Source organism: Erpetoichthys calabaricus, chromosome 5 (assembly GCF_900747795.2).
Source record: "Erpetoichthys calabaricus chromosome 5, fErpCal1.3, whole genome shotgun sequence".
Lineage (NCBI taxonomy): Eukaryota > Metazoa > Chordata > Cladistia > Polypteriformes > Polypteridae > Erpetoichthys > Erpetoichthys calabaricus.
This window is the reverse complement of record NC_041398.2, coordinates 244,556,370-244,584,075: the sequence shown is the minus strand read 5'-3', so window position 1 is coordinate 244,584,075 and position 27,706 is coordinate 244,556,370. Positions and strand designations below refer to the sequence as shown.

General features: G+C 43.4%; 1 protein-coding gene across 1 annotated transcript; it reads left to right on the top strand.

Moving 5' to 3' along the window:
* The first annotated feature begins 463 nt into the window (after nucleotides 1-463).
* LOC114652725 (reelin domain-containing protein 1-like) lies at nucleotides 464-26,716 on the top strand. Its single transcript, XM_028803045.2, has 7 exons — nucleotides 464-1,109; nucleotides 6,167-6,386; nucleotides 12,165-12,387; nucleotides 14,154-14,278; nucleotides 16,878-17,055; nucleotides 21,348-21,411; nucleotides 25,689-26,716. The coding sequence occupies exons 1-7, from the start codon at nucleotides 1,065-1,067 to the stop codon at nucleotides 26,274-26,276; spliced, it is 1,443 nt and encodes a 480-aa protein (XP_028658878.2). The 5' UTR covers nucleotides 464-1,064; the 3' UTR covers nucleotides 26,277-26,716.
* The last annotated feature ends 990 nt before the right edge of the window (nucleotides 26,717-27,706 follow it).

Genomic DNA, 27,706 nt, shown 5'->3' with positions numbered 1-27,706 from the left:
AGGATGGACAGGATTAGAAATGAGGACATTAGAGGGTCAGCTCAGGTTGGACGGGTGGGAGACAAAGTCAGAGAGGTGAGATTGTGTTGGTTTGGACATGTGCAGAGGAGAGATGAGGGGTATATTGAGAGAAGGGTGCTAAGGACAGAGCTGACAGGTAAAAGGAGAAGAGGAAGGCCTAAGAGGAGGTGTATAGATGTGGTGAGAGAGGACATGCAGGTGATGGGTGTGACAAAGCAACATGGAGAGGACAGAAAGATATGGAAGAAGATGATCTGCTGTGGCAACCCCTAATGGGAGCAGCCGAAAGAAGAAGTACAGTGTACCAAGATACTCTGACCCATTTTCAAACAAAGCTGCATCACGTCACTCCAGGCACTGCCCAGAAATCTGTCCATCCATTGGAATCCGAGCCAGAAAAGAGGCAGACAAGCCCAGTGAAGGACCAGCAGAGATCGTGGTGGACTTGGGGTAAAGGGGCTTCTGGGTTCTTTTTTCCCCTTTCCATTTCAAGAGTCTGTCAGTTGTTTGTTTTATTTTCATTTCTTGAGCTTTTGAAGCCGTCCTGCTTAGGTGACTCGAGACTATTGGGGTCAATAGGCTGCTGACATGACCGCTGCCCTCAGATTCCTGTTACTGGGCAATAAGGCAGAAAAGCCAACCTACTTGTTGATTTTTCCTGGACTTGCAACATTGATATTCATCTGCTGGCTTGACGTGCTGCTTTGCGAGTGCATTTCTAACTCTGGTGGACTCCATGCATCAGAAAGGCTTTGTTCAGGAAATCTTTCACAGCTCATGAGAAAGAACAATAGGGCCCTCCAGCTGATGCAGGATGAAGTGTCCCCAGATGATCTTTTAGAGAAACAAGGGGCTTCAGCGCTATTTACTCGGCTGTGGGAGCTGCGTTATAGGGGACAGGGATAGGGGGTAATGCGATTAAAGAAAGAGGATGAGATGTCAGAAAGTTCCTCGAGGTATTCAGCAACAGCTGCTGCGCATCCTATTAGAGAGCGGGGCCAAGGCGACTCCAGGATGTGCTCCACATTTTGAAAACACTTCACATGTGGCAGCCACAGACGCCAAATCAAAGGCAGATGAACATGAAGGTAAGAGCATGCAATTTGATTAATAGAGGGCTTACGGGGGGTGTCAGCATCCAAAAAAATCATAACTGAGACAAGTGAAGGGGGCCGTTTTGAAAAGTTCAGTGGCTTGGCTTTGAAGCTTCGAGGGTTAATCCGAGAAGAGTGAAGACAAGAAAATGGGGGACCCTTGAAATAGGGTCTTTAAAAGGAGACGCACTACAGCACGTTAAAGTCTGTCATTTAGGACAAGTGAAAAATGAATCATTGAAGAAAGATTATATCTGTACATATGACGGGTCTATCTGCTGTCTGTGTGCGTGTATGTGTGAATATATATATATATATATATATATATATATATATAAATAAATGTGTGTGTGTGTGTGTGTACAGGGGCGGGCAAAAGTAAGTTTACAGCCATATGTGAAACACAAGGTTGATTATCTTATTATTAATTATTGCGTTATTCATTTGGATTTATGTCTTCTTCTTATGGTTATTATTATTGAAATGCGCTTGAGTGCAATCCAGCAGGTCTTTTTCCCCCCATACGGACAACTGTAAACTTACTTTTGCCCACCTCATATATGCATGTGTGTATGCATGAACACATACATATACTAACTATGAAATATAGATACACATAGATTATAAAAGTAATTCATTTTAGACAACATAAAATTTCTATGACAAAATGAAATGTTAAAAAAAAATTTGACATTATATAAAAATGAATAGTGTTTTATCTATTCACATGAAAATGTTTCGCTCTTTTAAAATCACTTAACTGATTATATATCTCTGTGCATATAAAGATATATATCTATTATATATAAAATATGCATGGTATATATGTGTGTGTATGTGTCTATACCTATATCTACAAGTATATCTATCTAGATCTGTAGCTATAGGTAGATAGGAGTTACTATCAATCATATAGTGTCTTTCCTATCTATCTATTTATATACCGGTATGTGTGTGTGTGTGTGTGTCTTTCTATATCTCTATGTCTATATTTAAAAGATAGATAGAGATACACATACGCATGGTGTACAAATATCTAGTGAGAGAGAGAGATTACAGTATCAGAAACGTAAAAACAAGGCTACAAACTCACAGGACAAGTAATACTGCCAATCAATCAATTGATAAATATTGTTCAGATATTTCAACATACCTTTAAAATAAAAATAAACAGAGTACTTTGGGTGAAAGCACTGAATTGCCTGATAGCAGTGGGCAGAAAAGACCCCCAGAGGCACTTCTTAGCTCACTATGCTGTAATGAGCCTGCAGTTAAAAGTGCTCTAAGAGAGAGCGCCTCCTGGAGGTGATGGAGGGGATTTTTCACGATGCCATATGCATACAGTGTGTGTGTGTGTCAGTCAGTCAGGGACAGGTACCTTTAGATTTAATGCTGATATATTTATCTTGAAATATTTTGAATGCAAACTCTTTCAAAACGGAATAGGAAAGTGAGTGACATCATCCTGGCTGACTCAGCAACAGAAATGATTCCCTCTGTGCCGATGTCTTTTTGATGAATCATTCTTAATGCTGGTGACTTCAAAGAAGGAGTGAAGGCCAATTAGGCCTGTTCCTTTCCTCTATCCAAATATCAGGGTCTTTAAATATAAACCTGTGTCACAATCCGCTCATCTTACTGCCACCTACAGAAAGGGCCGTCTTAACAGCATCATAGGCCCCAGCGGGCAAAGTAGAGCACTGGGGCCCCCGTTTTGATAGCCAAACAGAAACATACACAGGCATCAGAAAAAACGTGGGGCCCCTGGGCAACAAGACGGCCCTGCCTACAAGCCTCTGTTGACAGCAACAGCTCTTTGTTATCTAAGGCAGAAAGCCAGAAGATTTTGTGTGTGTTTTTTGGCGGAAGGTCTTGCTTGTTTATTTATATATTGTTTTTTTTTTAGTTCAAGTACAACTGTGGTGTATTTGTCATTTTTATGCTTTCTACTGGCACAGTAAAGGTTGCAGCTTAACTTTATTCATTCAAGCCTTCGGTTTGTATTCATTTCTAATAAATTCAGCTCAGTGTCGTCAGCATTTGAATGACACTTAGTGCTGTAAACGGCCATCTGTGATTTTTCAGGTCAAACATTTCAGTGTAAGTTTGGTATACTCACTAATCATCATGCAGGGAAACACAATTTTACTTTATATTGATCCGCTTAGCAGATGCCAAAGCAACTTACAAATGAGACCACCATAATTCAGTGAACATCAATGGGGGGGGGGGCCATTGTAACAGCAAAAAGTTACAAAATTGTTCATCACAAATGAAGAGCTGAAAACCAAATGCAAGCGAGTTACACTCCCTACGTTACAAGAAATGATCAAAGCCATCATCAGTTAGACAGAAATTCAGAGAACAAGAAGGGTCTTCAAGTAGGCCTACTTCTTAAACACATTGAGAGAGTCGGGTGTTCAGCTCATCCCACCTGTTAGGCGCTACAGATAGAGTCTGGACTGAGACTTGGTACCATGTAGAGATGGCATAACCAGCCGCCGTTCAACAGCAGACCTCAGCGAGTGGGCAGGAGCGCAGAACCGCACAAGTGTCTCCATATACACAGCTGATGATCCTTATACACTACTCTGTAGCCGGGCATCAAGGATTTCAACGTAACACGTGCTGCTACAGGGAGCCAATCCAGAGATCTGACGAATGACACGTGCCTGCCTCTGCTGGTTGAACACCTGACTTGCCGCTGCGCTTTGAACCAGTTATCGTGATAGTTCATATAATAGAGCAGAGGAATTCACAGAATACTAGCGACATACAGTACTTGGGAGCTGAAGTGCGGATTTTAAACTCAGACGTGTGAACTTGGAGCGGTCGCTAGGATACTAAGATGTTCAATGTCCGAAGATGGCGATTTATTTCTTTAATTGCGGGAAAACCAGGAAGATATCCAGCCTTGACCCGGTACACACACACACAGATAAAGAGGCGCAATAAATCGATAAATAATAAATAGATAACAGTATATATTAAGCAACTAATGAAGAAAAAAAAACATTATTAAACAAAAACACGTACGCAAAAGCCCTACTCAGTTCTTTGACGGCGATAATTATTTACATACATTGCACAAAGCAAACGAAACACTCAGCAATAGACGATAACCAATCAATCAAACCCATGAACGGTTATGAAAGTTTTGCCCTACCGTGTTCCAGGTGTTGTGTGAAGAACCGTGGAAGTTGGGAGCGTCCGCCGGACGAAGACCTTTACAAGCTTGGACGAAATCTCACGAAGAAACAGGCACAGGACAAGCACATACATCCAAAATGAAACTGTGATCCAATCGCGAGTAGTGAACGCGTAGAAACAAACATACAGATGATCGCGATTCCCACGGCGTCTTTTTGGCATCTTTTCAAAGAGAGCGCCTAATTCCCAGCAACCCCAGCGGCAGTGATGCTGCCCAATGGTGAACTAGTAGCGGAGGTGCTGGGAGTTGTAGGAAATTTAAGTTTCGTTGCTACAATATAACACAGAACAACGCAGGAGAGTAATGGAGCATTGGAAACGCGATCATTTTCAATAACAAAATACAAAAGATGCCAATTAAAAAGTCAAAGGAAATCAGACAATGCTGTCATTCTTCCGCACAGTAAGATAATGTAACATAAATGCACATTTTAATACATAAGAAACAGATGTAAATACTGAGCAGTGTAAATGTCTTCAATTTTTTAAAACAATACTTTTTTAGTAATGAACTATTATTTTTTTATTTTTGATATCACTTATGTAGTGTTGTTCTTTTGCATATATTTTTGTCAATGAAACATAATTAACGTAAGAAGTTTACAGAGGGGATTTGCAGTCAGACCTGCTACCATCCTTAATATTTTGCCTCCTCTGTAGACTGACACCAAAATGGCACTTTCTGACTATTATATGCGACACATTGTTCTGGGTTTCTCATGTCTTTTTCATGAGTTAATTTAACTTTTTGGTACAGCAGGATTTTTTGGGGCAATGACATTGATTAATTAGTGGAAAATGTATTTCCTTAAGTTGGCTGCAGATAACCAAGAATGTCTAGTGAGTCAGTCAATCATGGACACGTATTATTTTAAATATAAACGGGACAGGTACACAGATACACACACACACAGACTCTTTTCCTTTAATTAAGTTGGATAAAATGACTTCTATCTGTCCAGCAGTTACTCTTTGTTGGACCTATTCAGTATTAGAATTTGCAGTGTTACCATCTGTTGGAATGTATTTTCTAATGCATGTAGTAATAAAATGCATTGCATTTTTCATTCCAACAGATGGCACATTTGTAGCAATAAAATGCATTACCACAGACGTTTGTGAAGCACCATCTGCTGGAATGACAAATGCAATACATGTTACTACTGCAAATGTTTGTAATGCCCCATCTGTTGGAATGACAGAGACACAGCAAGCAGATGGACACACAAATACACAGCCTTGTCCATTTATTAAGGTGGACTAGCTATACTATCCATCTAAGATGGGTTGAAATCTAAGTAATCAACATAAGCCTCAGTGTTAATGTTTGCTGTGCACCATCTATTGGAATGTGTCCTGTAATGCATGTAGTAATATAGTGTATTGCATTTTTCAATCCAACAGATGGTGCATCACAAACATTTGTAGCACAAACGAATTACTGCAAATGTTTCTGATGTTCCATATGTTGGAATGACAAATGCACTACTTATGTCTCTGTTATATGTCATTTGGTATGAGATTTGTAAAATCAGTATTAATGTTTGTGATATGCCATCTGTTGGAATGACAGAGACATAGCAACCATACAGACATGCAGAAAGAGAGACTTATCCTTTTATTAAGGTAGATGTTCATTTTGAGTGGAGTATTCTTTTAAGGCCATCAGCCAAATTGTGGGCATCTCAACGTGTGGGTGTTTGCTAAAGGAGTGAAGTGTTGGTCCATTTGCTACACAACAAGCCACACAATTTGAATTAGTGGGCTTCTCCTCATCACTAACATACTGCACTGATGTGGCCTGCCTGGCTGACCAAACTATGTTTTTGTGTTTTTCTAAGGTATCTCAGCAAATGAAGCCCACCGCAATGGCCATAATGTGGGCTGGCATTGCCTTCAGTGTCATGTCCTGCACCTCTGGCTTCTCTCATGGCGCAAACCCCTCTGCCTGTATTGATATGAAGCCGAGACATATTCAGGTCGGACCCCAGCACCCCCACAAGAGCTCCATCACTCTGCGCACTGACAGGACCACCTACCTTCCAGGGCAGACAGTGACTGGTAAGTTGAACTCACCTTCTCCATCCTTTTCTAACACATCCAGATCGACAGATCGTTGTGATATGAAGACCACTGACACCCAGTAGAAGAATTTGGGTGTCAAATTTCATAGATACGTTTGATACAGCTGGCAAACAGAAGCCTTAAAACTTAGTGATCCACATCTTGTGATTACCAACACATTGTTAAATAGTTTATACATGTCATGTTGTGAACAAAATTGTGAGATTCAGCCATTTTTAAAAGAAACCCAGCTGTGTGCGGCAGATCAGTGCTTGTCTTCTTCAGTAAGAAGCTTTCACCAAATCACAGTAAATTGTCTGTGCCACGTGGGTGGTTTTGTTTTGATTTATTTCCTTGTTTATGTACAAATTCACACAGACAGTTGGGTCCATAAGATTGAGGAACACCTGGCAAGAACAGGAGTGTCAGTGAACAGTCAGCATGGGGTCAGAAGAGGGAGGTCGTGTTTTACTAACATGCTGGAATTCTATGAGGAGGCAACAAAAGGATACGATCAAAGTGGAGCAGATGAGATTATTTATCTGGACTTTCAGAAGGCATTTGATAAGGTGCCACATAAGAGGTTGGGCATCAAATTAAAAGAAGTGGGAGTTCAGGGTGATGTTTTTAGATGGGTGCAGAATTGGCTCAGACACAGGAAGCAGAAGGTGATGGTGTGAGGAACCTCATCAGAATTGGGTGAAACTAAGAGTGGTGACCAGCAGGGGGCAGTGCTGGGGCTGCTGCTATTTTTAATATATATAAATTATTTAGATAGGAATATAAAGAACAAGCTGGTGAAGTTTGCAGATGATACCAAGATAGACGGATTAGCAGATAATTTGGAATCCGTTATATCATTACAGAAGGACTTGGACAGCAGACAGGCTTGGGCAGATTTGTGGCAGATTATGTTTAATGTCAGCAAATGTAAAGAATTACACACAGGAAGTAAAAATGTGAGGTTTGAGTACACAATGGGCGGTCAGAAAATCGAGAGTCCACCTTATGAGAAGGATTTAGGAGTCGTAGTGGACTCTAAGCTATCGACTTCCCAACAAGCCATTAAGAAGGCTAACAGAATGTCAGGTTATATAGCGCCTTGATGTGTGCAGTACAAGTCACAGGAGGTTCTGCTCAAGCTTTATAACACACTGGTGAGGCTTCATCTGGAGTACTGGGTGTAGTTTTGGTCTCCATTAACACATAACAGCACTAGAGAAAGTCCAGAGAAGAGCAACTCGGCTGATTCAGGGCTACAGGGGATGAGTTATCAGGAAAAATTTAAAAATCTGCCATCAATTCACCACACGGCCATCACACCCAGCGTGGACATGTTAAGTACAAACTAGGCATTGGAAGATCTGCAAGTGGGGTCTTTTGCCACGTGCTGCATGTCTCCAAATCTGACGTTACTTTCACCAGGGGCCTTCACGTCCAAAATGGAGGTGTCAGGTATAAACAAGGCTTTGGAAGATCTGTAAGTGGGGCTTTTACCAAGTGCTGCACATGAAAATTTTTCTAACTGCGGACACAGTGGCCACATACCTAAAATGGTGGATTTCAAGGAGAGGTTGGTGACGAGAGTGCCAGAATGATGAACGAAGGGCTCAGTATGACGCAACAGGTCATCAAAACTTAAGGACGACCTGCAAAAACGTTGCAGTTGCTCATCGCGTAAGTCTTCCACTCATGAGAATATTACACTCGCCCTTTCTCCACCACCTTTTGGTCTATGGGTCTGACACTTCATCTTCATCTTTCTTCCTCTTAAAGTCAGTGACATTGACCAAACAATGCTGGGGCCGCTGCTATTTTTAATATCTATAAATGATTTAGATAGGAATATAAGTAACAAGCTGGTTAAGTTTGCAGATGATACCAAGATAGGAGGATTAGCAGATAATTTGGAATCCGTTATATTATTACAGAAGGACTTGGATAGCAGACAGGCTTGGGCAGATTTGTGGCAGATAAAATTTAATGTCAGTAAATGTAAAGAATTACACATAGGAAGTAAAAATGTGGGGTTTGAATACACAATGGGTGGTCAGAAAATCGAGAGTACACCTTAAGAGAAGGATTTAGGAGTCGTAGTGGACTCTAAGCTATTGACTTCCCAACAAGCCATTAAGAAGGCTAACAGACTGTCAGGTTATATAGCGCCTTGATGTGTGGAGTACAAGTCACAGGAGGTTCTGCTCAAGTTTTATAACACACTGGTGAGGCCTCATCTGGAGTCCTGTGTGCAGATTTGGTCTCCAAAAAGGACATAACAGCACTGGAGAAAGTCCAGAGAAGAGTGACTCGGCTGATTCAGGGCTACAGGGGATGAGTTATCAGGAAAGAATAAAAGGGCTGAGCCTTTAGAGTTTAAGAAAAAGGAGATTAAGAGGAGACCTGAGTGGAGTGTTTAACATAATGAAAGGATTAGTCCAGTGGATCGAGATGGTGACTTTAAACTGAGTTCATCAAGAACAGAGTTGGACACTTAAGTGTAAATTTCACACAAACATTAGCAAGTGTTTCTTTACACAAAGAACGACAGACACTTGAAATAAGCGACCAAGTAGTGTGGTAGACAGTAAGACTTTAGGGACTTTCAAAACTCGACTTGATGTTTATTTGGAAGAAATAAGTGGACAGGACTGGCGAGCTTTGTTGGGCTGAATGGCCTGTTCTCGTTTAGAGTGTTCTGATGTTCTAATTTGGACAGGGACACCATTTTCATAAATGTGGCTCTGTACGCCACCACAATGGATTTCAAATAAAGCCATCAAGACAAAGTGATTGAAGTGTAGACTTGCAGTTTTAATTCAAAGGGTTTAACACAAATATTGTATGAGCTGTTTAGGAATGGCAGCCATTTTTATGCCTGGTCCCCCTATTTTCAGGGGCTCAAAAGTATTTGGACACACTAACATAATCAGACATGTAACAATCATTGTCAATATTTGGTTGAAAGTCCTTTCCAGCCAATGACTGCCTGAAGTCTGAACCCACGGCCATCTCCGATTGCAGCGTTGCCAGGCCTTTACTGCCCGCTGCCTTCAGGTGCCGCTTGTTCATTGGACTTTCAGCCTTCAGGTTTGGCTTCAGTAAGTGAGCTGCGTGTCCAGTTGGGTTGAGGTCAGTTGATTGACTCGGCCTTTATGAAGACTCCACTTCTTTGCTTTGTAAAGCCCTTGGTTTGCTGTCCCAGTATGTTTTGGCTCATTGTCCCTCTGCACTGTGAAGTGTCGTCCTGTCCGTCTGACTCAGATCAGACAGTATAGTGCCCTCTGCACTTCACAAGTCATCCTGCGACTTCTGTCAGCAGTCACATCATCAATAAACACCAGTGACTGACGTCCATTGGCAGCCATGCATGATCAGGTGATAACACGGCCTCCACCATGTGTCACAGATGACATGCTGTTCATCGCATCAGGAGTCATTTCTTCTCTTCTCCATCCTCTTCTCTTTCCATCATTCTGGTACATACTGATCTTAGTTTTATTTGTCCAAAGAAAACAGTTCCAGAACTGGACAGGCTTTTAAAAATGTTTTTTGGCAAAGTCTACTCTGTCCTTCCTATGCTTGAGATGTACCAGTGGTTTGCACTTTGTGGTAAGCCCTCTGTCTTTATTTTCATGAAGTCTTCTCTTGATTGTAGACTTTGCCACTGACAGGTCAACCTCCCAGAGTGTGGTCTTGGTTTGGTCTTCTTCACTAAGGACAGAATTCTGTGATCGTCCAGCACAGTTGTCTTCTGTGGTTGTCCAGGCCTTCTGGTGTTGCTGAGCTCAGCCAGTGTGTTCCTTCTCTTTAAGAATCTACCAAATGGTTGATTTGACCACTTCTGGTGTTCCTGTTATCTCTCTGATGGGTTTTTTAGTTTTCTCTGCCTGTTTTTACTTGCATGGATATCTCCTTGGACCTCATATTGAGAGTTCACAATGACAGCTTCTGCATGCAAAGTCCACACTTGAAGTCAACTGCAGATCTTCATCTTCTTCTTTCAGCTGCTCCCGTTATGGGTTGCCACAGCGGATCATCTTCTTCCATATCTTTCTGTCCTTATCATCTTGCTCTGTCACACCCATCACCTTCACCACATCCATAAACCTTCTCTTAGGCCTTTCTCTTCTCCTCTTTCCTGGCAGCTCTGTCCTTAGCATCCTTCTCCTAATATACTCATCATCTCTCCTCTGCACATATCCAAAGCAATGTAGTCTCACCTCTCTGACTTTGTCTCCCAACCGTCCAACTTGAGCTGACCCTCTGATGTCCTCATTTCTAATCCTGTCCATCCTCAGCCCACCCAATGCAAATCTTAACATCTGTAACTCTGCCACCTCCAGCTCTGTCTCCTGCTTTCTGGTCAGTGCCACCGTCTCTAGCTCATATAACACAGCTGGTCTCACCACCGTCCTGTAGACCTTCCCTTTCACTTTTGCTGATCCCCATCTGTCACAAATCACTCCTGACACTCTCCTCCACCCACTCCACCCTGCCTGCACTCTCTTCTTCACCTCTCCTCCACAATCCCCAACCCATATAACATAGCTGTAATAGAATATAGATAACAAATAATACTTAATTAAACATAATACATGAACACAACAATATAAACACAAATAGAAAACAGTGAAAGACAATGAAAAGTGCACAAAGAAGACAAAAAGATGGACTTAAAGCATGAGTGAGAGAAGGAACCCTGGCTTGACCAGAATATCTCTGTGGTTATTCTCATCTCGACGCAGCCCAGGCTGAACAGAGCGTAGCTGGGTGTTAGGCATGCGGTCAGATTTTAGGCGTGTGCTTGGATATTTAAGGCAGGGCTCAATGTTAGGCTTGTGGTTGGATGTTTGGGGCGGGGTTGGATGTTTGGGGTGGGGCTGGATATTAGGCATGTAGTTGGATATTTACGGACAGAGCTAGATGTGAGACATGTGGTTGGATATTTAAGGCAGGGCTGAATGTTAGGCATGTGGTTGGATGTTTGGGGCGGGGCTGGATGTGAGACATGTATTTGGATCTTTGAGGTGGGGCTGGATGTTAGACATGTGGTTGAATATTTAAGGCAGGGCTGAATGTTAGGCATGTGGTTGGATGTTTGGGGCGGAGCTGGATGTGAGACGTGTAGTTTGATATTTAAGGCAGGGCTGAATGTTAGGCATGTGGTTGGATGTTTGGGGTGGAGCTGGATGTGAGACGTGTAGTTTGATATTTAAGGCAGGGCTGAAAGTTAGGCACGTGGTTGGATGTTTGGGGCGGGGCTGGATGTGAGGCATGTCAAACCTGAAGTGATAAAGTGTAGGAAGACAGTCTTTTGAAATAGTATTTATTGACAGGATAATTTCTTACAAAGATTTCTTTGGATGAATGATGCTGTCCTCAAACTAAATCCTTTAATTTTCACCTCTTTTTGTGTTAATTAAGCAATAATTTTTTTCTAAATTAAACTAATGGTAATTATGAGTTAATATTATGAACAGATGAACTTCTCCAAGCAGGAGAGCCCCTAGACAGGTCTGTTTAAGGCCACGCTAGTCCAGGTGACTCCTCCAGAGTTTTCCCCACAAGGCTTCATCAGCTGGGAGTGGAGACACTGGAGTGTTTAGCACAGCAGGTAAGCTTATTTGTGTTTTCCTTTTCCAAACCTGCAGTTCGGTACTTTAATCCATTCTCGTATTTTTTTTTGTGGGGTGACATGTTGAATGTTAGTCATCTCCCTCTGTGTGTCTGTCACAACACTAACACCACAACCACTTCTCCGTTTGTGTTTTTCAGTGACGGTGAGGAGCACACGAGACTTTATGGGATTTTTGATTCAAGGCCGTCGTGTCACCGATAATCAGATCGTTGGCTCCTTCATCGTTTTCCCTTCCGAATCCAAACTTCTTCAGTGTCAGAAGTCGGGGGACTCAGTGACGCATTCGGACAAGTCACTCAAGCGGAACCTCTTCTTTGTGTGGAAGGCACCTGCTCTGTCCGTTGGGGACATCCAGTTTTAGTAAATGATCATTTCTCATTTTTCTTTTTGTAGATGTATTAAATACATAGCAACGCACAAAAAGGCAGTGGTTGTCCTGAACCTGGACACTAAGGTGGTCAGGTGTCACATAATATTTTAAAGCCCTTATGACCCCCATCTGTTCTGACTGCTCAAAGAGGAGGAATCAGGAGACACCACTAAGACAAAAATTTCCGGTCAAGTGTCAGAACCAGAAAGACGAAAAGTTAACCCAATTTTGCCTGGGACGTGCATCAAAAATCAAGGAAGGAAACGGTGGAGAAAAGTTATGTGTGTGACGTGATCGGTGCATCATGTGACTGAGGAGTGATTTGTATTGTGATCGAGAGTTGCGGGTTATTAGAACATTAGAAAACTGTAGACGAGAACAGGCCTTCAGCCCAACAAAGCTCACCAGTCCTATCCACTTATTTCTTCTAAAATAACGTCAAGTCGAGTTTTGGAAGTCCCTAAAGTCTTACTGTCCACCACACTACTTGGTCATGTGACTGTGATCATCACACTTCTGACCCCATAGACTTCCGGTAAGCGGCTGCGATTCCAATTATAAACATCGCTCGGTTGGATAAAAGAATAAAAATAACGATCAACTTTCCCAGCAGTAGTTAATTTCTTGATTTCTAAGCAGATCGGGTGTTCAGCTCGTTTTTGCGGTGCTTGAACCCTTTCTCGCCTTTTTGACTTTGTTTCCTTGATTTTTGTCCCTTTTGGTTTGGTTGCCTGCATTTTCTCTTTGATTTCCTGGTTTTCTGACTTTAGCCTGACGCCAAGTATGATTTCTGGTTCACGTTTACATCCCTCATTGCCTTTTGTCTTCTCACAATAATCCTTACGGGACGCAGTCTCACAACGGATCTTTAATAATATTAATAATTCTTTGCATTTATATAGCGCTTTTCTCACTACTCAAAGCGCTTAGCAATTGCAGGTTAAGGGCCTCGCTCAAGGGCCCAACAGAGCAGAGTCCCTTTGGTATTTTACGGGATTCGAACCGGCAACCTTCCGATTGTCAGTGCAGATCCCCAGCCTCAGAGCCACCATCAAAGCTAACAACGCAATCAAATATTCAGAGTCAAAAAATGAGAGCAAAAGATTTGTTAGCCAGAATGTCACGGAGTCGTGATCTTAGTGTAATTCAGCGATTCTCAAACTGTGGGAAGTAACAAAAAAGGGGGTGCGAATGTTACCATATGTGGCGTAATTTCGCTATTTGCAAGAAAATTTTAAACTTGTAGAGGTGTATCGGCAGCAAAAAAATATAGGAATAAATTTTATTAGGGTTTCAAAAAAACGTTAGGGGGGCTCGATTAAAACTGTTATGAAAACTCGGGTTGCAAATACTTAAAGGTTGAGAAACGCTGGTGTAATTGATCAAACTCGGATACCCTACAAGTGCAGGGCATGACCTTTAACCCTTCACCCGGATGAGTGCACCCCAGGGAATTCTGGGAGGATGGCCATGGAGATGGTCATAACAAATGGCTAAAATGGTGGCTTCTGTAGCAATAAATCATAAATAAATTTTAATGGAAGAAGATACAATAAAGCACACTTTATATTCAGGTTTTCATTGGGTTAAAATCTCATATTCCACATAAATATACAAAATAATGAATAATTTCCAAACATCAGATGTGCCAAGCTGTGTTTCTGTTATGTTAGACATATTGGTATGGAGGACCCCCAGTGGGTGGCGCCATGGCTCTCATGTATTTCTAACTCACTCCACCCTCTCTCCCCTGCAGCGTCTCCATTGTGCAGTCCTACTTCATTTACTGGGCCAGAATCAACTCGACTGTGGTTCGTGACGTGACGCCAAAGGGAACGACACCAGCGGCGCTCCAGAACGGGCAGTTCTCTACATCTGGAGGTACAGCACATGACCTGAGGGGCAAAAACAGAGAGGGGCACTACACCATGGCAGCGGGGAGAACGTTCTGTTTAAGAAATGCTAAAAATCTGGGAAAAGGAGCCCACAGCTGGATGGGGAGTCCCAAACACGCACATTTATTACATGTGAATTCAAATTAGAGAACGTGCCACTGTGTGTGTACGAGGAGAAGCCAATCGTTAGCCGCACTTCTGTGATCATTCTGTTTGAGTTGGCTGTACAGCTTTCTCCAGACTCCTGTGGAAGCCTGGCGTGGTCATCATGGTCAAGACTTGACCCTGATCACTCCGTTCTTCTTGTTGTTTTGTAGGAGTAAACACGGCCACTCCACCCTCTGTTTGCAACGAAGAAGAATAATGAGCAGCGATCCACTTTTTAAGGGCTGAAGGTCTACCAGGGCCTGAAGTCCACAGAAGGCTTTCTGCTCAATATGGAGACAGTGTTTGACCACGGCGGAGCATGGAACGAGAAGTTCCAAAATGGTCAGATGGGTGTCAAAGCATGAAGAATGAGCAGGATGGCCGTCCGTGTCCAATGCCGACGACAATATTGAGTGAGTCCACACCAGGACTCTGCAAGCGAGGACTTCAATGCTTGGCCCACCTTCATCCCATAAAAAAAAAAAAAAAACGGATCACTGATCACTGCTCTTCTGTGGGGCAAACGACAAGAGGAACTGACTGATGAAGGTCGAAACTTGGCCGCTGTGACCACAGACACGCCATCTTTCCACACGTGCATGTGGGCAACTCTACAGCCCACCCAAATAAAATGATCACAAAAGTACGGATAATGCTTGACTTACCCTCGCACATTAATTTAGCCAACACCACCTAAATGTGACCAGAGCACGAATACAACTGCACCCATATTCCTACATTTGGAGCTGTGTCACCTTGACTGACTGGCTCAGGGTCTCATGGGAATTCTGGACTGACCACACAGCCAGGAGAGTATGTATATATTATATATACCTATACCGTATATACTTGCGTTTAAGTTCTCCCGAGGATAAGTCGGGACTTGATTTAATCGTATAATTTCCGGTATTTTATAATGTCGGTCATATATGTCAAATGAGGAAAACTCGTAGAGATTACGATATGCTAACGCCCACCTGAGAGACTCACCACGGAGCACACGGCCTTTTTATTTTCTATGTATTGTGCCACGTGACCACACGGTAATACCCAAACTATTCTGAAGCGACACTTGCACTGTTTTGTGTTTTTTGTATCTCACACCCTCATAACACCTTTATCATAAGAGCATCGCTTATCTACGATGGAGCGTTCGATCAGAAGAAAATATGAAGCTGGTTTGAAATGAAAAGTTGTTGAAGTGGCGAAAGAAATCGGTAACTGCGCTGCTGCAACAAAAGTCGATATGTCTGAGAAAGTGATGTGCAAGATTGGAGGAGGCAAGAAGATGTAAAAAAAAAAAACAAAAAAAAAATGAAGTGTCGTATTTTTGAACGGGCGTATAAGTCGGTGTCTGATTTTATGATCGATTTTTCAGGTTTCAAGACCCGATTTATACACGAGTATATACGGTAATTGAAGAGTAGTGTCCTTATATTTAATATTATATTGTAGGTCTCGATGGATGAGTACGATGATCAGGAGGGCAGAAAAAAACAACTACAAAAAAAAAATAAAACTTGAGTTAGGATGGAGAAAGGAATGTGCAGGGGTTCAAGGGGCAAAAGACCACCCAGCACCCACTGAGCATTCTACCTAACATAAATGTGCTTAAATCATTCCTCGTCGTTTCCAGACTTCATCTGAGTGGGTTTTGTGGACAGTCGGGGCAGTCGCCTTCACTGCAGCATAATGGGGGAGCTGCAGAGGATTTGGATCAGGTGGTGGTGGTGGGACAAGAAGAACAGGAAAAGAAAGCAGAGATTAGTAAAGATTGCAAGTCCCTGAAGAGCTATGACAATTCTATACCATATAGTCTATTAAGAGACCCTTGTGATCAGACCACCCACTGCTTCCCCCTGTGTGATTGGCAGTGGTCTCCAGTTTGATCAGAACTTCTCTATCAGCTTTTCCTTATTGTTTCTTTCTATTTATATTTTCCTCTTTAAGATTATGGTGTCAGTTATATGCGCCATCTGTTAAAATGCAAAATGCAGTGCATTTTATTGGTATACGTGACAAAAGCCTTGAAATGGGCCGGTCAGGGATGACGCCCTTCAGTGAACATGTTGAGAGTGACGTTGTAGGTATGGTGGGCTGCACTTCTGCTCTGTTTGAATTCATTTTAATCAGATGACGAACCTCCTCAATCTCGACCTCGCTCGACCAATAAGCCTTGATTTACCTTGGACTGGGCCAGCTAAAAATGGATTGATGAGAGAACGGTGGGCTTCTAAAATAAGCAAATGACCTGAACTTTAGTTTGGGTTTGGGTTGATTGATACCTGCACACCACAAAGCTCATGCAGCGTTTGTAGATCCAGCAGTGTGACCCACTGGACGGAGTGCCTGCCTGCAGGGAACAAGCTCCAAAGTGATCTGGCCTTTGGTCTCAGATACGGACTACTGTAATGTGTTCATTTTTGTTTTTCTGCCAGATTGGACTGCCAATTCCTCGCTGACGAGAACCACGGAGGCCATTTCAGACGCGGGTCACAATGAAGCCTCACTGTTTGAAGAAGACACCCAGGAAAACAATGAGGAGAAGCTCAGGGCTGCAGCAACACAACAGAAGCAGAGCCTGACTGAGCCACTTGACCACTTCATGCAAACAAGGTATGTCCAGGGCTGAAGGGCTGTCAAAAAAATGATGAATTATTGGGGGCTAAAGGGGCTTTGAATCAAAAATGTGAGATCCTCAAACACTTCAAACTGGGTTGAGACTCCACACCTCAAGTGTGTCAGCCAAGGCAACATCCAGAGCCCTCCAGAGTCGAGGACAAGTATCAGTCACCCCTGAGACCCCGTCACCTCAGCTCCAGTGATGAGTGAGCCCTCTTTAGAGTCCCCTGACTCTTAAAGGAAGGCATTGGAAGTAGGATTTAGGAGGCCCTCCTTCCACGGCCTGACTATTTCCCCAGATGAGGTCAGAGGCACACCATCCTTGCTCTAAACAGCACGGACGAAGCACCTGCTTACCCTCCTAAGTCATCTGACACTTTGCCATTCTGAACATCATTTTCCGTGGCTTCACTGAACTCGTCCCAAACTGGCTTCCCCAGCTGCCATCGCCACAATCCGCTTCGTGTGCCGGTACCTGTCACCCGCCTTCAGTATCCCACAAGCTAACCAAGCGTGGAAAGTCTTCTGTACCGCTGGGTTTAGGGATCGCCGCTGTGACATTTACATTTCTTTATTTGGCAGACATTAGAACACTCGAGATGAGAACAGACCATTCAGCCCAACAAAGCTCACCAGTCCTGTCCACTTTTTTCTTCCAAAAAAACATCAAGTGGAGTTCTGAAAGTTCCTAAAGTCCTGCTGTCTACCACACTACCTGGTCGCTTATTCCAAGTGTCTGTGGTTCTCTGTGTGAAGGGAAACTTCCTAATGTTTGTGCCAAATTCACCCTTCACAAGTTTCCAACTGTGTCCCCATGTTCTTGATGAACTCATTTTAAAGTCACCGTCTCGATCCACTGGACTAATTCCCTTCATCACGTTAAACACTTCACTCAGGTCTGCTCTTAATCTTCTTCTGCTTAAAGGACTCAGCTCTTTTCATCTTTCTTCATAACTCATCCCCTGTAGCCCTGAATCAGCCTAGTTGCTCTTCTCTGGACCTTCTCTTGTGCTGTTATGTCCTTATGGAGACCAAAACTGCCCACCGTACTCCAGATGAGGCCTCACCAGTGTGTTATAAAGCTTGAGCAGAACCTCCTGTGACTTGTACTCCACACATCAAGGAGCTATATAACCTGACATTCTGTTAGCCTTCTTAATGGCTTGTCTAGAAGTCGATAGCTTAGAGTCCTCTACGACTCCTAAATCCTTCTCGTAAGGTGGACTTTTGATTTTCCGACCGACCATTGTGTATTCAAACCTCACATTTTTACTTCCATTGTGTAATTCTTTACATTTACTGACATTACATTTCATTGTCCACAAATCTGCCCAAGTCTGCCTGTGACGATTCAATGGATTCTCAATTATCTGCCAGTTCTCCCAGCTTGTTATTTATATTCCTATCCAAATCATTTCAATTTATTAAAAATCGGGAGTGGTCTCCTTCCCTCAACTTTCTCGTATACTCAGATATGGGAATGGATATTTAAGGAGTAAACCGCAAGACAATCATTCTATTTTTATATTATGTACATTAAAGAACCATCATCAACAAATCAAATTAATAATACATTGAACAATTATTATAAAAGTAAAGATGAATAAATCAGACTCTGCAGCTGCATAAATAAAAGGTAAAGTACCTCTTCCGGTTAGCGGAAATAGCTGAAAAGTTGATAGAAATCTACGTTTTGTACCCAATACTTGTATGCAAAATTTGGTTGACCTAAATGAAGGCATACGCAAGTTTTCGCGTTTACAGACACACGCACATAATTCCAAAAATGGTATTTTCAGACTCAGGGAGGTCTAAGACATCGAGATTCATCAAAATCTCGACACTGAATCTTTGGACGATTACAATACTTAGCCCTGTACAGTCGACCCTTGATATACGACCGGCCTGACATGCGAACAACTTGATTTACAACCAAAATTTTTATTTTGATTTACGACCAACATCTTGCGTTACGACCTGAATGCGGTGACGTGTATCCGCTTGCGCGATTGTAAACAAACAGCCGAGAGCGTTCGTAAGCGTTAGTCGGACCCCAGATACGTATGTTTCTGGACGTAATTTCAGTCAGTGCAGTGATTTATCTATATATATAATTCACTAAGACCATGGCAAGCAAGACCGATAATTGCTAAGGAAGGAAGAAGAAGGTAACAAAGGTAAAGAAAGCGATCACAATCGAAACAAAGAAGGAAATTGTGCAGAAATATGAGAGTGGTGTTCGTGTGACCGATCTCCAGCATGTCGAAATCCACCATCTTGACAATTTTACAAAGAACAGATTTGTATAAGGAAGCTCCTTCTAAACAATAACCACCTTCCATTTCATTCTCCTCCTCCTCCCTTCCTGCAGCCCAAAGATGTCAAATTAAATGGTGAGTACAGTATGAAATTGTTGTTTCTGGTAGGCTAGGCACTTTTTATTACTTTTTGGTTAGTACATTAGAAAAATTATTGGTGTTTTGGTAAATTATGTACATTATACAACCCTTTTTTATTATGAAAAGGTTAAGTAAGTGTTGCACTGGGAGGTTCGGAACGCATTATGGGTATTTCCATTATTTCTTATGGGAAAAATAGTCTTGACTTACAACCAACTTGAGTTACAACCAGCCCTCGCGAACGAATTGAGTTTCGTAAGTCAAGGGTCCACTGTACTTCATAAACGAGAAAGTCAGGGAGGTCTAAAACATTGAGATTTGTTAAAATCTCGACATCAAATCTTTGGATGATACTTCTCCTATACTTCGGATACGAAAAAGTAAAAATAGCAGCAGTGGCCCCAGCACTGCCCCCTGCTGGTCACCACTCTTAACGTCACCCAATTCTGATGAGGGTCCTCACCCCGTCACCCTCTGCTTGCTGTGTCTGAGCCAATTCTGCACCCATCTAAAAACATCTCCCTGACCTGGCACTTCTTTTAGTTTGATGCCCACCCTCTCATGTGGCACCTTATCAAATGCTTTCTGAAAGTCCAGTTACAGTAAATATTCTCATAAGTCGTATTCTTTGGTTGCTCCCTCATGGAATTCCAGCCTGTTAGTAAAACACGGCCTTCCTTGTCTGAACCCAAGCTGGCTGTTCCCCGTCACTCTTTTCTTTAGTAATTCCTTCCATCTCTCTATTAATTTACATGTGCAGGTGACAAGCCTTTTCTTTACATCGGAACATTGTTCCATTTTCTGAAACAGCGTTTAGCAAACATGTAAATTTGTAATTGATAATTGTAATTGATAAATAATTAATCAATAAGTAATTGATAAATGCGAGAATTTTTTTTTCCAGATTGGGGGGAAAAGTCTCAAAATGGGGGGAACTTGGCTTATGGGGTTTGACTGTAGTATCTGACAACCCTGACAGTGAGTGAGAGAAAAACAAAGAGAAAGGAAGAAGAAGAAGAGGAGGAAGGATGACAATGTGGCACAAACTGGATTTTTTGAGAGGAACGAAGAAGTAAAGGCGGTGATCTCGATGACAAGGATGCTAGCGAGTGACATATTGCGCTCATCACTTCCCTCCCTTGCTACTCCCAGACACCCCCGCATTCCACCCAAGAATCCCACAACACTTGGACCATGACGACTAATCCCACCTTGCACCCGTGGAGGTGGTCCTGTAGAGAGCAACCACTCAGCAGATGAAAATATTAGCCCACCTAAAATGAAACGACAACCGAATTCCCCCCCCCCCATCTTTGTGGACCCCATGTGTTTTCCGATTAAGACCCCCCCCCAGGCCCCTGAGTGACAGAGAGTTGATCATCCTTTCAACAGTGGTTGCTGCGGCATTTTCCACTCGATTATTTTATCAATGGGGTGGTCCCCCCTTAGTGATTTCCATCACGTGGAGACTTAATTGTTTCCTCAATGGGGAGGAGGATTGGTGAAAAGACACCTTTGACATCATGGACACCCAAGCTCCTCCCCCGATTCCAAAATGGACGAGCAGCCACAGCCGAGGGCTCCATGCTGGGTGTAAATCCAAGAGCTTGCCAAACGGGACAGAGGGTACAAATTGCTTTTGCTTTCCTGTGTGCCATTTAGCTAGGAGGCCTCATGACTTCCTGATTTACTGCTCGCCGAGTGGGTCTGTGCTGATGGACGTGGGCTCCGCCGCCTCGCCGTAGCTCCAGCTAATGTGGCGGCTGACGGTCGGCCGTCCTCGAGGGGCTGGCTGTGAATCGCAATGTAATAGATGGCCTCCATTTCAGACACGGCTCACCTTCCTCATACTCTTAACATTTATTGCTCCCTGATGGTATCTTGCAGGGCAGGAGGCAAGAGCACGGCCGGAGAACTGGAGCGGTGCCACGGCTGCCGAGAAGATGCACAAGTAAGAGGCTCTTTCCTGTTTGTTTTTTTTTTTGTTGCTTCTTCCTCTCTGTCAAAAGAATAGAAAATGGCAGAAAGTGAAAGGCTTGGAGGACAAAGCTGTGGTGGCACAGTGGTTTGCACTGCAAGGTTCATAACATGTGTGGCATCTGTGGCTTCTGCCCATGCCCTGGTGTTTAGATGGGTGGTACTTTGCCATTTTCTAACTTGCTTAATCCAGGCCAGGGTCATGGGGGTGGAGCCTACCCCAGCGAGCATGGGGCGCAGGGCAGGAACAAACCCTGGACAGGACGCCAGTCCATCGCAGAGCAAACAGAATGCAGATGATGGTGGAAGATGAACTGAGGTCCCATTTGAACAGCCTCCTGAAAGTTAGGAAAAGTTTTGTTTTGTGGGGATTGGGAGCGTTCCTCAGATGAAGACATTTCCCAACCAAGACGAAATCACACGCGGGCGGACGACAAGATGATAAATCAAGGGAAACTGGAAGCTGAGAGTATTTGTCTTCCAATTGTGTAGGTGAATTGTTGCAACAAGAAGACAGCAGATGATTGCGATCGGCCAACTTCTTATGGCCAGCTTTTAAATTCAGTGTGTTATTTTTCCCAGTAAACCCCCTCCTATGGTGACATCCAACGCTGCACAATGGGATTGTACTTCTGAGGTTGCTGGGAATTGCAGTCCAATTAAGTACAACTGCTTCAGTTTTTTTCCTTCATTCTCTGCTCCACCACTACCTCCAGCGAGTCCGGGAGATGTCCCATAACTGAGCCTGTCTTTTTAATCAGCTTGCCCATTCGATGGGCCGGTCCAGAACACCACACTGGTCATCTCAGAGTTCTAGAACATGTAAAGGATGTGTGTCGGTACCGTGCTAGTGAGTACGCCCTGTTGCAGATGGCAGCCCTAACATGATTCCATACTATAGTAAGCAGCTTTGGCAAATTAATAACCTTGCAGCTTCAAGCCAGTCAGTTTTATGGAAGAGTGTGATCTGCTAATTGAAGAAGAGGCCCTGAGATGGGCTCCATAACCATGGATTGGAGTACATTGATTTAAGGATGAAGCCTTATGTTATGTCTGGCATGGTGGCACAGGGGCTAGTGCCACTAGGCCTGGTGTTGTGGGATCCAATTCCATGCCTAGTCATTGTGTGTGTTGCGTTTGCCTGTTTTCACCATGCTTGTGTAAGTCCTGCAATGGACTGGTAAGGTTGGCGCCCGCCTTGCGCCCATTGCTATACTGAGATGGGACCCACTGCTATCTATGACTCTGAACTGGATTCAGTGGATTTGTTTTCTTTGTTATTACTGCTGCTTCTTCACAGGTCCATTATTGTTGGTTCAAATCCCATGCCTGGTCATTCTTGCCTCCTCATGGGTCCTGTTTCATGGGTTCAGATTCCCTGCAAGGTCCTTTTCTCTGTGGTGTTTGCATGTCCTCCTTGTGGGATTTTGTCCCACTTCCTGGAGACAGAACCATTGGTCCGTCTGGAGGATGTAAGTTGTCCTTGAGCCATTTGTTCCCCTGATATGGATTTGACGATTTTACGTCATAACAGCTCCATGACCTAGGTTTGATGGCCAGTCCAGGTGCCTGTATAAACCCATACCTTCACATGTCCCAAAGATGGACGGCCTTCAGTAACCAGACTCTGGTTAGGTGGTTGTACTTGTGATGGACTGATGTTCCACCAAGCGATGGTTTCTACTTCAGGCCTGTTACTTCTCTTTTCCCAGTCACCTGTAATAAAGGAAGCAGGTGAATATGGGTGGACAGACAGAAGTTCATCCTTCATTGACCAGTGGATTGGCTCATCCAATTGCCCACACAAACCATCTGCTAGAAATCTTCCTTTCACCCTCCATTCTCCGGACTCAGTTAAATCTGGCAGGCGGTGGCCATCGACATCTCACACTGGGTCACTTTGTTTTCTGGTGAGGCCCCATCGAGACCACTGAACCCTGGGACACTGAGCCAACATGATAAGCAGTCAAGACTGTGCTTTCTATAATTAGGTTCATATATTTATTTTATACATCCATTTAGTTATTACTTGTTGCATTGCTTGTCCTTTGTGTGTTGAGCCCATGGGAGGCAGGCCCACTTGATGCTGCAACTTGTGGGGCTGCAGGTCAAAATCTCAGCTTTAGTGTGGAGGCTTTGACTGCGGTTTATGTTCAGTTGACTTTCTTTTCTATTTTTTGTTGAATGAATATTTGATTTTTTTGATTTTGAATATCGGATTACAAATTGAATTTGTTGTCTTTTTGAACCCTCTTTGTTCTTGTTTGTTGACTTTAAAATTTTTGCTTAACAAATCTAAAAACATTTCATTTGTTTTTATGGGCCAGAGGTTCCCATGGTTCCCTTCTCCCAGTTTTTGGCATTAAAGCCCTTTACTCCATGTACTGGGCCTGTGTGGGCCAAACGCCGGCTTCCGTTTTTTTTGGTTTATGCTGATTTTGGATGGTGGGTCTCCGTGGAGCCTCCATGTAACTCAGAATCCCAGAATCCAAGTAAATCATGTATGAGGGCAATCCCAAAAGTAAGGCCTCCAAAGTGGTGGGGATGTAGAGAAACTGTTCGTATGGCTGTTGGCCACACTGTTGTGATTGGTGCTTCCTCCACTCCCAAACAAGCATGTGCGGCTTCGCTGGGATGCTCAATCTTGGCTTGGCAGCCCTTGAAAATGGAGCTCCCGTTGAACGCTACCGCCAAGTGCAAAGTTCGTGCAGGAGACCGTCAATTTCTGACGAGACAGTCGCGAAGGTTGAGGAAAACATGTGTAAAGATCGGCGGTTGGAACTTCATCACCCACCCACCCTATAGTCCGGACTTGGCACCCAGTGACTACCATCTGTTCCCTAAGTTGAAAGAACATTTGTCCGGAAGGCAATTCTGCTCCAACGAAGAAGTGAAAGATGAGGTTCAATGCTTCCTGAAGGACATGGCGGCGAGCTGGTATGACACGGGCATTCTAAAACTACCACAGCGTCTACAAAAATGCATCGACGAAAATGGCGATTATGTAGAAAAACAAATAAGTCTTTAACCTTTAAAATGATGTAAACATTATAGAAAATAAACGGTTGTTTGTATTTCTAAAAAAATAGGAGACCTTACTTTTGGGATTGCCCTCGTACCATGTAGTACAGAATGGGTCTTCTCGTTTTTAGGTTTGCCTTTTTTGGTTTACCATTTTAATCCTTCCTAGTTCTTGGTTCTTGAGGTTGACATTTTTGAATAAGTAATGTTTTACTATTAAAGAACAATATATTTGTTATTGTGGGCCAGAGGGTTCCATGATTCCCCTCTCCCAGTTTTTGGCATTAAAGCCCTTTACTCCATGTACTGGGCCTGTGTGGGCCGGACGCCTTCTTCCATTTTTTTTTTTGTGGTTTATGCTGATTTTGGATGGCGGGTCTCTGTGGAGCCTCCATGTGGCTCAGAATCCCAGAATCCATGTAAATCATGTACGCAAAAGCTATAGAGAAAGAAGAAGGAAAAATAAAAGAAAATAACTCATAACACGGAATGGGTCTGCTTGATTTTAGGGTTGCCTTTTTGGTTTACTATTTTGATCCTTCCTTGTTCTTGCTTCTTGACGTTGACATTTTTGAATACATAATCTTTTACTATTAAAGAACAATATATACTGTATGTTATTGTGGGTCAGAGGTTCCCATGATTCCCCTCTCCCAGTTTTTGGCATTAAAGCCCTTTTCTCCATGTACTGGGCCTGTGTGGGCCGGACGCCTGCTTCCGTTTATTTTTTGTTTTTTGCTGATTTTGGATGGCGGGTCTCCGTGGAGCCTTCATGTGACTCAGAGTCCATGTAAATCACATACCTTGTAATACAGAATGGGTCTTCTTATTTTTAGGTTTGCCTTTTTGGTTTACCATTTTGATCCTTCCTAGTTCTTGCTTCTTGATGTCGACATTTTTGAATAAGTAATGTTTTATTATTAAATAACAATATATACAGTATGTTATTTATTGTGGGCCTGTAGTTTCCGTTGTTCCCTTCTCCCGTTTTTGACCTTAAAGCCTGTGTGGGCCAAAAGCCTGCTTCTGTTTATTTTGGTTTATACTGATTTTGGATGATAGGTCACCATGCAGCCCCTATGTGGTATTTTTTTCCATTCACATGTCTATAAAACAATTGGATCTCCATCACATACGAGTGAAATCAGATTTGAGCTGCAGACGTCCCTTGTGATTCTCTCTTCAATGTGTACTTCACTAAATAATGTCCATTTTGTGTTGTATTTTAAGGCTAGAAGTTCAAAAGATGTGACCGATGTTTCACGATCTTGGAGTGAGACCTTCCTGTTACCGACTAGCTGGCCTCAAGTGGAGACAAGCAGTGTGGTGACTTCCCAACTCCACCAGCACCAGGCCACCATGGCGGACAATCCATCTCCAGCGCTGAAGCAGTCCGTCCTCGTGACGCTGAAGGCTTCGGCCGACTTTCTTCAACAGACAGAGAAGGGCGAGCCCAGAGAGCAGAAAGCAGGGAGGGACAGAAACAAATCCCTAGGAGCGGAGAGCAGGCCCACCCATGAGGATGGAACATCCAGCAAGGAAGGAGGCAACTTGGCGAGGGGCTCTCATCTCGGTGCGGTTGAGCTGGGGATCCTGCTGGGCTGCTCGGCAGGTCTGGGCATGGCGATGGCGGCAGGTCTCCGGTACCTCCGCGCTCAGTACTGCCGCAAGCGAACCGAGGTGTCCTTCACCGAGCAGAACAATGGCATCATTCACGTACAAGAAAGCGGAGAGCTGGTCCAGGTACGGAAGGTCAGAGAAAACAGCTTTGTGTTGGTCCAGGCCGAGTATAACGTGATCACACCTCCCGGGAAGTGAAAACCCTCAACGTCTCACTTCTCCATTCCTCGACTACTTGGGGAATCGCCTTCAATCTTTGAATAGTAGCCAAAGAAGTAAATATAATCAAATGGTAGCAAACGACCACCCTCTCCTCGGTGGTCAACCGTAGTTAATCCATGTTAGTGGAGACGTGTGACTAAACCATTGTGACGTTGTGTAAACAATGAATAAACTCATCCCACCAGCTCATGTGCCTTCAGATGCCATCATAACGATAGAGCAGCTCAGCACACCGCCAAGTCATTCATCTCTCAAAACCTTTCCTCCGCAAGAAGATGGTGGGACAGCAAAGCCTATCCTGGTAGAACTGGACACAAGGCAGGAGCCCGCCGTAGACAACATGGCAGTCCACGTAGTCCTGGGTAGAACTTCCTTCAAGGTGTGTCTCGACTGGGTCCCGGAACGTGAATTCAGTTGGTGAACCGCGTAGAGTACAGAAAATAACCATCTTATTCAGTGGAGTTAAGACTGCCACGGTGTATTGTTGTCAGAGTGGGCACACGCCATTTGAGGGCATCAATCCTGCCACACACACCCCAATCAGGCTCATTCTGTGCAGACTCAAGGACGGAGACAGCGTGTTATGAAAATGAAGAAAGACCACGAGATGGGATTCTTGTGAAAAAGTCACTCCATGTTCAGGACACCAAAGCGTCAGATGATCTGCCGAGAAGCCCAGAACTTTAACCATGATGGGAGATGTTAGGATTTGGTTTTATCTGCCGTTGCAAAGATCTGATCCTCGTTTTGGGGTTGTTTTTTGGGGGGGGGGGGTGTTACTGAATTTGAATCTGACTTTTTTTTTTTTTGGAGATTTTCTTTAGTTAAACAGTCACGTGAAAAAGTAAGTACCCCCCTTGGAAATGGTTGACTTTTTCAATACATTTGAACCGGCAGACAGAAGAACTTCGTGCCAAGAGGGCCTACAGCTAAACGTGATGCACTTGAACAAGTGACACGTCAGATCAATACAGAGCATTCATTCTCATAATCTAAACCAAGGGTCTCCTGGAGGGCCGCAGTGGCTCTAACCCTTTTCTTAATTGGTGACCAGTTTTTGCTCCTAATTAACTCCTTTTCCATTCGACTTGCTTTTGTAAGGTTTGTTCCCCTGAATTTCTTCATCGTTCCTCTGAATTGCTTCATTTCTTTCCTTAAATGGCACCCAAACACAAACGTGAAGTGAGTAAAGCTTTTAAAAACGAAGATATGTTGTCTGTGGAATCATCTCGACGCGTCAGGCCTTTGCTGAATCCCATTTACAAGATGGAGCTGCTGAACTTTGGTAATTTTGGGTAAACGCAGCTATAATTTAGTAATTGTCTTTGCTAAGTCAGGGCCTCAAACTCCAACCAATTTCACTCCAGCCAGTTGCTTAATTAGATTCTGATTCTTGTTGTTAATTA